The sequence below is a fragment of the Petaurus breviceps genome, unplaced genomic scaffold (genome assembly GCF_028583685.1).
Source record: "Petaurus breviceps papuanus isolate PSGF00001 unplaced genomic scaffold, PetGlider_PUasm1.0 42, whole genome shotgun sequence".
Classification (NCBI taxonomy): domain Eukaryota; kingdom Metazoa; phylum Chordata; class Mammalia; order Diprotodontia; family Petauridae; genus Petaurus; species Petaurus breviceps.
This window is the reverse complement of record NW_027186325.1, coordinates 1,642,678-1,655,774: the sequence shown is the minus strand read 5'-3', so window position 1 is coordinate 1,655,774 and position 13,097 is coordinate 1,642,678. Positions and strand designations below refer to the sequence as shown.

Sequence of the window (13,097 nt, the reverse complement as noted above, 5' to 3'; positions counted from 1 at the left end):
CTATCTGAATTAGATTGCTTTGAATTCCAAAGTAAAAATTATATAAATTACATATTTACTGGTATTATGTAAGTATTCACTAAAGATGACATTATGGAGATGGACTGGGAATAGGACTAGACCTGTGATTTCATTGACATAGGGTACTTCCTGGTGAGTAAATTCTATACAAATGCAAGATGTCACCTTCTCTACATTGAATAGTGTTCAAAAGTGGGCTAAACCTGTGAGGTTAAGTGACTTGCCCAGGGTTCTATAGATATTAGGGATAACAATTGTGATCAGGAAAGAAAGGGGGTCCATCAGTTATTATCAAGAGCAAGGGATGGTACATAGAGAGTTCAAGGTCTGCCTGATTACCCACGAAGAGGGAAAAGATCTAGAGGAAAGTTCCAGCATGCTGGTTTTGTCCTCTATGGAGGATTTTGAGAGAATTACATTACCCACCTGTGCCTTTGCCTTGGATGATACTCCCCTGATTTCTTGAAAGTACCTTTGCATCTTAAAATGACTTGAAGTGCATCTCAGATACTACCTTCTCCAAAAATCCACTCCAATTATTCCAGTTATTAATGCTCACTGCTTTGTGAAATTGCTATGCATATACAATTGATTCTTTTCATTTGCAGTATTTATATTATGTGAAGTCGCCATGGACACTGAATTAATGAATTTTGAACCATTGATTCTAATGGAATTGCTGGGTTAGGTTCATGAAAGCCTCTGATCACAGAATTCACTTTATGCAGATCAGAAAATTTCCTCTCCTTTTTTGGATATATGGCATTGTTACTTCATTAATAATGAATTCAGGGCCAACAACATTATAACTCATATCAGAATGAAATTTATGTAACAGAAAAGTTATCTAACAACTAATTTATCCATAAGGCACACCACAGCCTTCTGCTATTTAGGAGCACTAGACAGAACTTTAGCACTACCTTTGGAGGATACTTTAAACAACAAAATCACACACACACAAATCTAAAACATGAAAAAAGTACACTAAATAGAATGGGAAAAGAACATTTGTTTATAATGTGAGAGCTAAAACAAGGAAGTAGAGTTTACCTTGTTTGACCTCAGCTGGGAACATGCATGTTGAATGACTCTTTTTTTTCCATATTGTGCATGTCCATTAATAATTGGAAAAGTTCCTCAAGTATTGATATCAGTGTTATAAATAGGTTTCAAGCAAATGTACAAATATGGAAAATGTAAATAGTGAGGATCAACAGTATGTTTTTATATTTATCTATGAAGGTAAACATTTTTAATGATCTCTACCAGTGGAAATACTCAGACTACAGAAACTGAGTTTATTGAAATATTGGACAACTAAATGTAAATATTAAATCAATAGAAAACAAAGAATTTTAATATAGTTATAATTCATTCAGTAAATATATAATTCTTTTTCCAGGGTCTCCTTGAATCATGTAACCAGATGTGTGCTGAGTATCTGTTCCAGCCTGATAAACACTATGATGTAGGCTATGACACTGGAGACAAGACAATTCAATGTGGCCGACATGTTGATATCTTCAAACTCTGGTTAATGTGGAAAGCAAAGGTAGGATTTCACTATTTATGTTACTTGGCCTTTGAGTTATTTGGGGGAAAATGGTTATGTCAGTTTATCATAACTTCTTGGACACCACCCTCACTTGTAGACTTCCAGAATATATATATATTCTGAAAAAAAAGGAGCTCCATGGATTGACATCTAAACAAACCAATATTCATGAACTAACTGTAATGTTTTTACTTTTACTAGCCAGTCAAAAGAAACATTCAATTAAGCAAATGATACTCCATTAAATAGTATAGTTAACAAAATGAAAACTAAAGATTTTTCCATGTACATATTGGATACACTCTACCATTACTTCCCATATTACCAGTAGAGTAGGGCATGTTATCAGAGGACAAGTATATCCAAAGAACATGCACGTGAGAGACATTCAAGGAACATGACAGGAACAATATAGCCAGAGAACATATGTGGAGAACACACACAGTAGGAAGTATAGAAAGGACAGATATATGACCAGGGAAGCTCATACTTCTGATTTTGCAGGACAATCAATATTCCCTGGTAATTCTACCACACTGTTCTCTGCTAATATATACTGATGATGCCATCTTTGCTGGGCATGCTATTGTAAAGCCAAGCCCAAGAAGCTTTCCAGGAAAATGCTACTGTGAACAGCTTTTAAGATTCTAATTACATACTGTAGTGAACACTCTATTTATTCAATAACAAATCAGAACAAAACATTCACAAAAATCAAGGTACAGCATTCATAATATTATAACTTATCACAGATAATCAAAATACAACATTCACAAAAACCTTTCACAGAAAATGGCCACATAGTTTCCACTACAGTGGTCACAAAGTTTTTAACAAAGAACAATCATTTAGTAACTCAATCATTAAATCATCTTAATCATTCAATCATCCTTAGGGAGGTTTGCCTCCTCAAGGGACACAAAGTACAATAGTCAAAATTCTCCACTCATGGGGCACACTAAGTTAACTCAATCAGTCACTTATTCAGCCATCAATCACTAAGTTCGATCATTTAGTCAATCAATTATCCTTCATCATTCACTATTCAATCATCAGAAAATACACAGACCCTCCACCATTAGGTCACTAGTAAATTTACAATTTCTTGGCCAGTACAAAGTATCCAAGTAAAGTCTTCTTTCAGCTTGACTCAGGGTGGTTTCTCAGATTCTCAGTGGATTCCCTGGATCCCCTTCCATGGTCCCAGATCCTACCTAAATTCACCCAACTGTCACCTGGGTCCAAAGGCACACAGCTCCCAGGTCCTTGTTCAGCTCTCTGTGCAGTTCCTGCTTCACATTGGAGCTCACAGCATCCAGTCCATCTCAAATCCATTACAGTCTCTGTTCCTGGAAAGACAAGGATTAATAAAGCCACCAACAGGTTCATTCAAAGACCAGCATCACAGTCATGCCTCCAGCAGCTCTGACTGGCCCTTGGAAATCCTCAGCAGCCTCCTTGGCAACTCTGACTGGCTCTCAGCTCTGTTTGGCTCTCAGAAATCCTTAGCAGCTCCGGCTGGACCTTGGACTCATCAGAAGTTTCAGCTGATTCCCAGAATCAAAGTCACTTCATGCAGGTTCTCCAAATAAAAATCATTCTCTCCAGCCTGGGGAGCCTTTCCTCTTCAGCCTCCTTGGCAGCAGCAGCTTCTGCCTCCGTGAAGTTTGCTCCAAGAAGATCTTAGGATCTGACTCTCCCTCTCTGCGTTTTTCCTTATAGACAGTATTTGTTCAGCCTCTTCCTGTTACATCAGCAAGAGGAGACAGGAGTTCATACCTTCTTTTGCTTTAACAGAGGCTTAATCTGAACTAGGTGCTAAGTACCTCTTAGTTTAGCAATACAAAAGGAACTTCAAATCTCATTACTGTTACAGCTATACAGCACATGGTGGTATCATATTACTCTGTTAAATATCCCCTTTTTCCCCCACCTAATTACTCTATACCATCAAATACTTTAGTTTTAAGGCCCATTTAATGCCTTTTTCACTCTCATCTACTAAAGTGTGGTGAAGAGAAAACCCTTTCTACCAAGGTAGCTAAAAAAAGTGAGCCACAATGCTACAGGCCTATAGGAAGTCTATTCTTTTTGGTTAGCCATGTCTTATGGTAAATGAGTTTTCAATCTGAGACAACTGTTTGATTTAAGGTTCAAAATTAATTATAACTCACCACTCCAATCCATCTTTCACTCAGTTACCATGTGACATGTTTTTCACCTCTTACCCACTTCACTATAAACTCAAGTACCTCATTACCATTTCCAGGATCAGGTATAAAGTCATCTCTTTATCATTTTCTTTTATATGCTGGCTCTTCCATACCATTTCAGCCTTCCTACACTTTACTTTCCTTCACTATACCATCCAGCTACAATTGCCTTCTGGGAGTTCCTAGAATACAACACTCCATATCCAGACTCTGTACCTATGTACAGGTTATATCTGTTACCTGTAATGCTCTTCCTCCTAACCTCTTCCTTCTAACTTTTTTCAAGATTCAACTCAAATCTTACCTTTTATTAGGGATTTACTCTAATCTTTCTGGGTTCTAGTCCCTTCTTTCTAAAATTACCTTCCATCTATTCTAGATATATAACATACACAGCAATTTCAATGCTGTCTCTGCCATTAGAATGTGTACTCCTTGAGAAAATGCTTTCTTTCTGTTTTTTTCTTTGTATCCTCCCATTCAGTACAGTGTCTGGTACATAGTAGATATTTAATAAATGTTTATTGGTTAATCAACTGTTATTGAATCATTTAGAGTTTTCCTGTATGCCAAACTTTATGTGTCTAATGGGGGGAAAAGAGCTATGTAGAAGTTAAGGTTACAAAAGTAAAAACACCCAAACTAGTTTTCAATAAAACTCCAGACACCGTGCTTTATTTCACTCCTAATGTCTTTACTCCTCACTGACCTCATTGCCAAGGAGCATTTACCTCTACATGCCATGCCCTCCCTAGCCCTGGAACAATGAACCAAGTTGAGTTCAATTCTGCCATTATTTCTTTCCTTTTTTTTCTTTTTGGAGAGGGGAAGTCATGGCAATTGAGGTTAAGTTACTTGTCCAAGGTCACATTTCTAGTTTTTCTTTTGTGTATGAGGTCAGATTTGAACTCAGGTCCTCTTGACTCCAGGGCAGTTGCTCTATTCATTGTCCCACCTAGCTGCCTCTCTGCCATTATTTCTTAAGGAGGTATATCAATTTGCTCTCCTACGACTCCATTCACTATCCAAATAACTTCATGATCCCAAGTTCCCCACTATCCTTTCAAGTTTTTATGTTGTCTTCTCCCATAGAAGACAAGATTCTTTGAAACAGTGACTGCCTTTGCTTTTGCAAAGGATCCCTGGTACATAACACAGTAATCACATAAATATTGTAAAATAAATTTATCCATTTATTAATTCATTCTTATGTTCTTGAATTATCATAAAGTTGATCAAAAATAAAAGTGAAGCTGGAATGTTCCCTACCTTCTACCCTCTTGCTCTATAGCTGCCTTTATGTTGAGTATCTGTCCATATTGCTGTGGGGAATGGGGTGGAGAAGCCCTGTTTCTGTACTGCATTCTTTACCAGTGAAAAGCCCCAATGTCTCCTTGCATATGTATACCAAAGGTTGAAGGAACTTCAGAAGGTTATAAATTAGTTAAAATGAACTGGAGAAAAAGAAATGGAAATCCTAAATAAATACAAGGGATAGTCCCATTTTATAGTTCAATATTTCCTGGAGTTGTTTAGGATGTTCCTAGACTTTAAGATATTCATCATGGGAGATCTTCTGAGCCTTCTTAGCACATAATTAATCCATTTACATTTTGACAAATGCATTAATTTTTTTACACATTTGTTTTTAAAACTTTGAGTTCCAGATTTTTTCCCCTTCTTCCCTCCTTACCCACCCCCACTAGGAAGATAAGCAATTCAATATAATTTGTACATGTATAGTTACACAAAACATTTCCATAGTAGGTATATTGTGAAAGGCTAACTATATTTCCCTCCATCCTATCCTGCCCCTCACTTATTCTATTTTTTCCTTTGACCCTGTCCCTTTCCAAAAGTGTTTGCTTCTAACTACCCTCTCCCCCAAACTGCACTGCCTTCTATCACCTCCCTTTTATTCCCTTCCCCTCAATTTTCCTGTAGCGTAAGATATCAGATTGAGTGTGTATGTTATTCCCTCCTTAAGCCAAATTCAATGAGTAAAGTTGTCCTGTTACCTTTTTACCTTCCTGCTCTTCCCCTCCATTGTAACAGTTTTCTCTTGCCTCATTTATATGAGATAATTTACTCTAATCTGTCTCTCCCTTTCTCCTTCTCCCAATACATTACTCTCTCACCTCTTAATAATATTTTTTAGATATCATCCCTTCATATTCAACTTGTCCTGTGCCCTCTGTCTATGTATACATGTACATACACACCCTCACATATATATTTATATACCTATACCTTCCTATACATACATATATGCATGTATGAATATATGCACATATATACATATGTGTATCTCTGTGTATATATACATATACATGTATGTATGTGTGTATATTTATATATTCCCTTCAGCTGTTCTCACACTGAGAAATGTCTTATGAGTTACAATTATAATTTTTCCATGTAGTAATATAAATATTTCAACTTTAATAAGTTCCTTGTGATTTCTTTTCCCTGTTTACCTACTTATGCTTCTCTTGCTTCTTGTATTTGAAAGTCAAATTTTCTATTCAGCTCTGGTTTTATCATCAAGAATGCTTCAAAATTCTCTATTTAATTGAATGGCCATATTTTCCTCTGAAGAATTATACTCAGTTTTTCTGGGTAGGTGATTCCTGGTTTTAATCCTAGATCCTTTGACCTCCAGAATATCATATTCCAAGCCCTTCAATCCCTTAGTGTAGAAGCTGCAAGGTCTTGTGTTATCCTGATTGTGTTTCTACAATATTAAAATTGTTTGTTTCTGACTGCTTGCAGTATTTTCTCCTTAACCTGGGAACTCTGGAATTTGGATATAATATTCCTAGGAGTTTTCTTTTGGGGATCTTTATCAAGAGGCGATAGGTGAATGCTTACCATTTCTGTTTTGCCCTCTGGTTCTAGAATATCAGGGAAATTTTGCTTGTTAATTTCTTGAAAGATGGTGTCTAGTCTCTTTTTTTGATCATGGCTTTCAGGGAGTCCAATAATATTTAAATTATCTCTCCTAGATCTATTTTCCAGGTCAGTGGTTTCTCCAATGAAATATTCCACATTGCCTTCTATTCTTTCATTTTTTTGCATCTATTTTATAATATCTTGATTTCTAATAAAGGCATTAGCTTCCATTTTCTCCAATCGAATTTTGAAGGAATTATTCTCATCAGTGAGTTTTTGAAATTCCTTTTCCATCTGACAAAATCAGCTTTTTAAGACATTCTTCTCATTGCCTTTTTGAACCTCTTTTGCTATTTGAGCTAGTCTGTTTTTTAAGGTGTTATTTTCTTCAGTCAGGCTGTTGACTCACTTTTCTTGATTTTCTTGCATCATTCTCATTTCTTTTCTCAATTTTTCCTCCACTTCTCTCACTTGGGTTTCAAAATCCTTCTTGAGCTCCTCCATGGCTTGTAATCAATTCATATTTTTCTTGGGAGTTTTTGATGTAGGTGTTCTGTCTTCACTGTCTTCATCTCTTTCCATGCTTTGATCCTCCCCCCCCCCCAAAAAAAAGGAATCTATTGTAGGATTGCATTTCCTCTTTTTGCTCATATTACCAGTCAATTACTTAACTTTTGAACTCTTTACCATGGTAGAACTCTGCTTTCAGAATGGAGAGAGATTTGTCCCAAATCACTGGGCTTTTTGCAGCTATAGGAGTAATTAGGAGGACACCCTCTCTGCAGCCCTCACATACTCTGGCACCTGGGCACACACCTTAGGACCTCCACCCAAGACCATAATCCAGATCCAAGCAGGTCAAAGCACCCAGATCAATGTGATAGACACTTCCTGATGCCCTTCCAGGTTGCCTTCAGTAGAAGATTTTTATCTCTCTGTCACTTTGTGGGTTCTGTAGCTCCAAAATTTGTTTACATGTAATGGAGGAGGTGGAAGCTGGAGCCATGGGAAAGTCCTGTTTCTACTCCACTATCTTTTCTCCACCCTCCCAAGGATCCAATTGCATTAATTTAACAACTTATTCCCTATGAAGTCAATATTATATGTTCAGATTCTACTTTTCTGGGATATTAAAAGTAGTAGAATAATGTGAGACTTAAAATAAGTTATAAAGAACTAAACTAGAATTTCTGAAGGAAATGTAAAATCTTTCAGATTTTGTAATAGCAATCTATGCTTCAAAAACTTATACAATAAAATCTTAAAGCTCTTTATTTAAAGTAAAATTTCTTTGTGAAATCCCATGCCTATTCTGGTTTCAGTTTTTCTATAGCTTACATATCACACACATGTATATGTATGTGTATTGCATGACATAGTCATTTCAAACAATTATAATGCTATTTGAATAACAGTGTGTTTTTCTCCTAAGTTTTAGATTATTTCAAGGAGAAGGTTAGGTATGGAATCTGTGTTTCAGCAGAATAAAGAACTACATAGTGAGAAGAAATCTTCTACTATTTCAAATTTACACCATCTTTTAGATATTTCCTTAGAGGGGGGAAGGGCCACTAAGATGTTATGTAACTTGCCAGGAGTCACAGAGCCAGAATATGTCAGAGATGAGATCTGAGTATAAAAGGAGACTGTATTCTAGTGCCCCTCCTGTAGCACTATATATAATAGAACATCATCTATTCTATCTTGAGAAGGGCCACAAGGTGCAGAGGGAGGTGTCACAGAGACATTAATGCCTGTAAGTGGCGAGTTCGAGTTCATGACACCTGCAATGTGGGCATCTGAAAGAAAAATAAATTACAACCATTTAGTATTTGACTTCTTTCACCTGAATCAAAAGCACTTAGGTGGGATAGAGTTAAGTAGGATAAATTAAACTTTGCAAAATCAATCAGCAAGCATTTATTAAACTTGCTCTGTGATCAGGTACTGCGTAAAGCACTGTAGATACAAAGAAAGACAAAAACATGTTCCATGCCATTAACGAGCTCCCATTCTAATAGGGGAGACAGTGTGCAAACAATTTGATATACAAGATATATGCAGAGTAGAAAGAAGATAATCTCAGAAGAAAGAAGAGTCTAGGCCCTGAAGGTGAGGATGGGAAAAACTTCCTAGAAAAGGAGATTTGAATTGAGTATTGAAGGAAGTGAGGGAAAGTAAGAGGTAGAAGTAAGGATAGAATATTCCAAGTGTAAGAGAAAGCCAGAGGAATGGTAGTAAGAAGACATCGTGTGTTTTGTGTATGGGAAGACAAACAGACCAGTGTATAGGGATTGTAGAATATATAGAGGAGAGTAAAGTTTAAATGACTAGAAAGATATGAAAGGGCCAGGTTGTGAAGAGCTTTAAAAGTCAAACAATATTTGATATTTGAGCCTGGAGAAAATGGTGGTGGTGAGGTGGGTACCGGGACCTTGGTAGGGGGTGATAGTTCAGATCTGCACTTCAGGAAAATCTTTGGTAAGTGAGTGAATGGATTGGATTGTCAAGTGAATTGATTTAGTGACATCAACTAGTAGGCTATTGTAATAGTTCACGTGAGGAAGCTGCACTAGTTTAGTCGAATGTGAGGAAGGGACATATAAGAGATGTAGTGAATATACAAATGACAAGATTTCACAACAAATTGTATATATAGAGTGAATGAGAATGAGGAGTCAAGGACGATACTAAGACTGAGAAATTAGGTGACAGGAAGAATAATGGTGTCCTTGCTGGTCATAAAACTATTTGGAAGTGAAGTGGATTATTGGAGAAAGAAAATGAATGCTGCTTTTGGATTTGCTGAATTTGAGATGCATTCTGGATATTCAGTGTAAGATGTCCAAGGCCATCATTTGAGTGATATTGTACTTCAGAAGTTATTGTCTCTAAGAGGACTTAGGGACTAATTTATTAGAGTTTGAAACTGTAGTAAGAGTCTTGGAGCCACCAGTGAGAACTGGGTGACAGGTGGACACCAGAGATGGATGAACAACCCTGAAAAGGTCACACAACCCACACAGCCTGTAAGCCCACACAGCAGAGGTGCTAATATTACTTCCTGAATACCTCATACACTGACACATAGTAAAGACAATATACTTGCTTATTCTTTCCCTTCATCTCCTTATAGACATAAAATAAAATACATATGTTTTCAAAAGGGAAGCAATTATAGTAAAATAGAATTGTCAACCTATTTTTAAAAAGCAGGTTGACAGATTCCTGTGTAATGGGAAAATAGAAGAGGGCCATAGACAGAGTTTTGGGAATACCAAGGCTCATTGGCCATAGCTTAGATGAAGTGAAGGACATTGAGAAAGAGCCTCAGACAGATAGGGGAACCAGGAGAAAGCAGTATTTTGAAAACCTAGAGGTTGTCCAAAAGGAGATCTATGGTACCCAAGGCAATAGAAATTTCAGGAAGAATGAAAATTGAGAAAAGACTTTTGGATTTGTCAATTAAAAGATGATTTGCAACTTTGGAAAGGGAAATGTCAGCTGAATGATCAGTTTGAAAGCCAGACCACCAGAAATTTAGAATGAGATTACAGGAAGAGGAAGCAATTAGTATAAACTTCTTAAGGAGTTTATTTGAAAAGAAGAAAGAGGAAAAACATAGGATGGTAGGTAAGGGAGGATAGATCAAGTAAAGGTTTTTTAAGGAAGGGAAAATATGGGTTTGTTTGTAGACAAAGGGGAAACTTCTAGTAGTCAGGAAAAGATTAATGTTTAGAGAAAAATTAGGGTAAGCTTCTATAGAACTTAAAAGTGTGAAATATTACATGTGAATGTTGAAAGGTTTGCCTTCCCTAAAAGAATTGTTATGCCATCGTTAAAAATAGGAATAATAAAGATGATAATGGGGAAGATGTCTGACTAATGTGAAGAAGATGGGAAAAGAGGAAGTTATATTTTTTTTTGAGAATTCAACGTTTTAAGATAAAACATGAAGTGAAGTGAATTCCTCAGCTGAAGAGGTTGGGGAGGCAGTAGAGTGGGGAGCTTGAAAAGAGATTTTTTTTTTTAAATTGCTATTACTACATAGAACATAGTGACCTTAGTTTATATTTTCAGGAACTGAATGAACTCAAGGCAGGAGAGGGAACAGTTTGGAGAAAATGTTCTCCAACTAAACATTTCACAAATGACCTTCAGAAATCCCAGAAACAAGAAATGCATCAGAATTTCTCATTGCCAAAATTTCCTGCCACAGCAAAACAATTAAATGTAACAAAAAGAATAACTCAATTATGACAGAAAATGTAGAGTTTTCTTCTATAGCCTTTGTTTTTCCTATTGATGGCCATTTGTTTATTTTTGGATTTTATTCACTTTATGTAGAGTAATGATTATCTCATTATAACTAATATGACTTAGGAGGTCTTTTTGTCTTATTCCTTTATGTCAATTAAGAAAACAAAGGTTCAGAGACTTAAATGGGCTTTTGTTCTATTAAATGTGTGTGGATCTTACTTTGGCACATACATAGACAGGCCCTGTTTTGTGAAATATTTCTGTTTAAGAATTTAAATTTATCATGTATTCAAGACAGAGTTCTATAGAGCTTTATAAATTAAATACCATGTATAACAGATGAGATTTTGGGAATGACAATTAAATTGAGTCAGTATTCATTACAGGGCACTTCTGGCTTTGAAGTTCAGATAAACACATTTATGGATCTGGCAATTTATCTTTACAAGATTCTGAAGAAAAAAGGAAATTTCGAGCTTGTATTTGATGGGGAAGTAAGTTCTTAAACTGTTTTCCCTTCCCTTCCCTGCCCTCCCCTTTTTCTTTTCTTCGTCTTATTTTTTATTGACCTCCATCTTCTCTTCTCTCCTATCTAAATCCTGCCCCTTTTTCTCTTCTCTACTTTCTTTCTTTTTTTAAGAGAGAGATTATGATGACCCTATAAAGCCAAAGAAAAATGTTTTGTTCTGTTTTCTCCTAATCTACCCTATTTCTTGTTTTCCCATGTAATTAAAGTGGATTTATATGATGTGGATTTTTAGTTTAGCTAAGTTCTCCTAAATGCAAAAGTTGTTGGAACTGAAGTGGTATTTCTTAATGGACCAAGTTTCAAAAATAAGCTTAAAACTGTATTTGTATTTTTTGTATTCTACTGTAATTACTTATCCTATGAAAATTGCTACAATATTTTTTTTCTGATATGAAATCCAGAATAATCTAATGTTTTCTATTTCCCTTATGTTGTAAAAATGTTATTTGTTTTGTTTTTTTTCTGGATAGCATGAAAAAATGGACATTCTGAGTAGTAAATGAGGTCATGTAATATTTCTGTAACCGAAATAAATGAAAAAATTAGGAACACTGTTTGGTGAAGTTATCTAGTCATTCTTCACAGTCAATTCTATCATCCTTCTTTCATTGACTGTGAAAGTTATTCATGAAAGAAATATAGTTAAAAATGAATAGTAGACATACCAGAAAGAGTTGTATTTTTAAAACTAAAATTATTGGGTCTCTCTGGCCAAGCATATGATAGCTCCAGTTTTTCCCTGTTCATCACCAGTTTTTAAAAGAGTACTAAAAATGAAGAATTTTATATACTAAATGATTTAATTTTTATAAAACATTTTCAATTTTTAAAGTGCTATTTTGAATGTAAGCTATTATTCTTAGAAATTAGAAGAATTCAGTTGGCCTTTTCTAAAAACAATTATCAACTTTAAAACTGTTAAGATGTCTAAAATCTAGAAGAACTTTAACAAATTTTTATTTCATTATTCATATTTTACCCTTACTTTCAAGCCTGAACTCACTAATGTTTGTTTCTGGTATATCCCACCAAGACTTAAAAGTATCTCAAATGAGTATGAGAGGCAACAAGAGCTTCAAAAGGTCAGTTTTCATTTTTGTTTGGTTTTTAATGCTGTTTTTTAGATTACATGCCTAGTTTGCTCCTGTGTTTAGAAAGTAGTGTTAATGAGATCTCAGTCCTGTATTTATACTTTTATACATTTACTATGTGTCAGTTTATAAGGTGTTCAATAGGACTAGCGCACCTCTGGTATGTGGGCTTACCAAGACTTTTTCAGGGTTCCTCCTCCATCTCTGGGGTCCACTTGTTACCCAGCTCTCACCTGTGCCTTCAAGAACCTTAGTTCAGGGGTGGCTAAGTGGCACAGTGAACAGAGCTCTGGCCCTGGAGTCAGGAGGATCTTAGTTCAAATCCAGCCTTGGACACTTAACACTTACTAACTCTGTGACCTTGGGCAAGTCACTTAATCCCAACTGCCCTCTACAAAGCAAAAAAAAAAAAGAAGAATCAGTTCAGTTTCAAACTCTAATAAGTTAATCCCTAAATACTCTTAGAAATAATAACTTCTGAGGTACAGTCTTATTCAACCAATGGCATTTGGACATCTTAAACTGAATACCCA

The 13,097-nt window shown here is 35.8% G+C and overlaps 1 protein-coding gene across 1 annotated transcript in view; it reads left to right on the top strand.

The window, feature by feature from the left end:
* The window catches only part of LOC138171308 (glutamate decarboxylase 1-like), a 43,406-nt gene that overhangs the window by 26,135 nt on the left and 4,174 nt on the right, over nucleotides 1-13,097 (top strand). Inside the window, exons 12-14 of the mRNA XM_069100764.1 lie at nucleotides 1,427-1,576; nucleotides 11,331-11,438; nucleotides 12,466-12,555. Coding sequence (XP_068956865.1) covers nucleotides 1,427-1,576; nucleotides 11,331-11,438; nucleotides 12,466-12,555 — 348 coding nt within the window. The remainder of the gene's footprint in view (nucleotides 1-1,426; nucleotides 1,577-11,330; nucleotides 11,439-12,465; nucleotides 12,556-13,097) is intronic.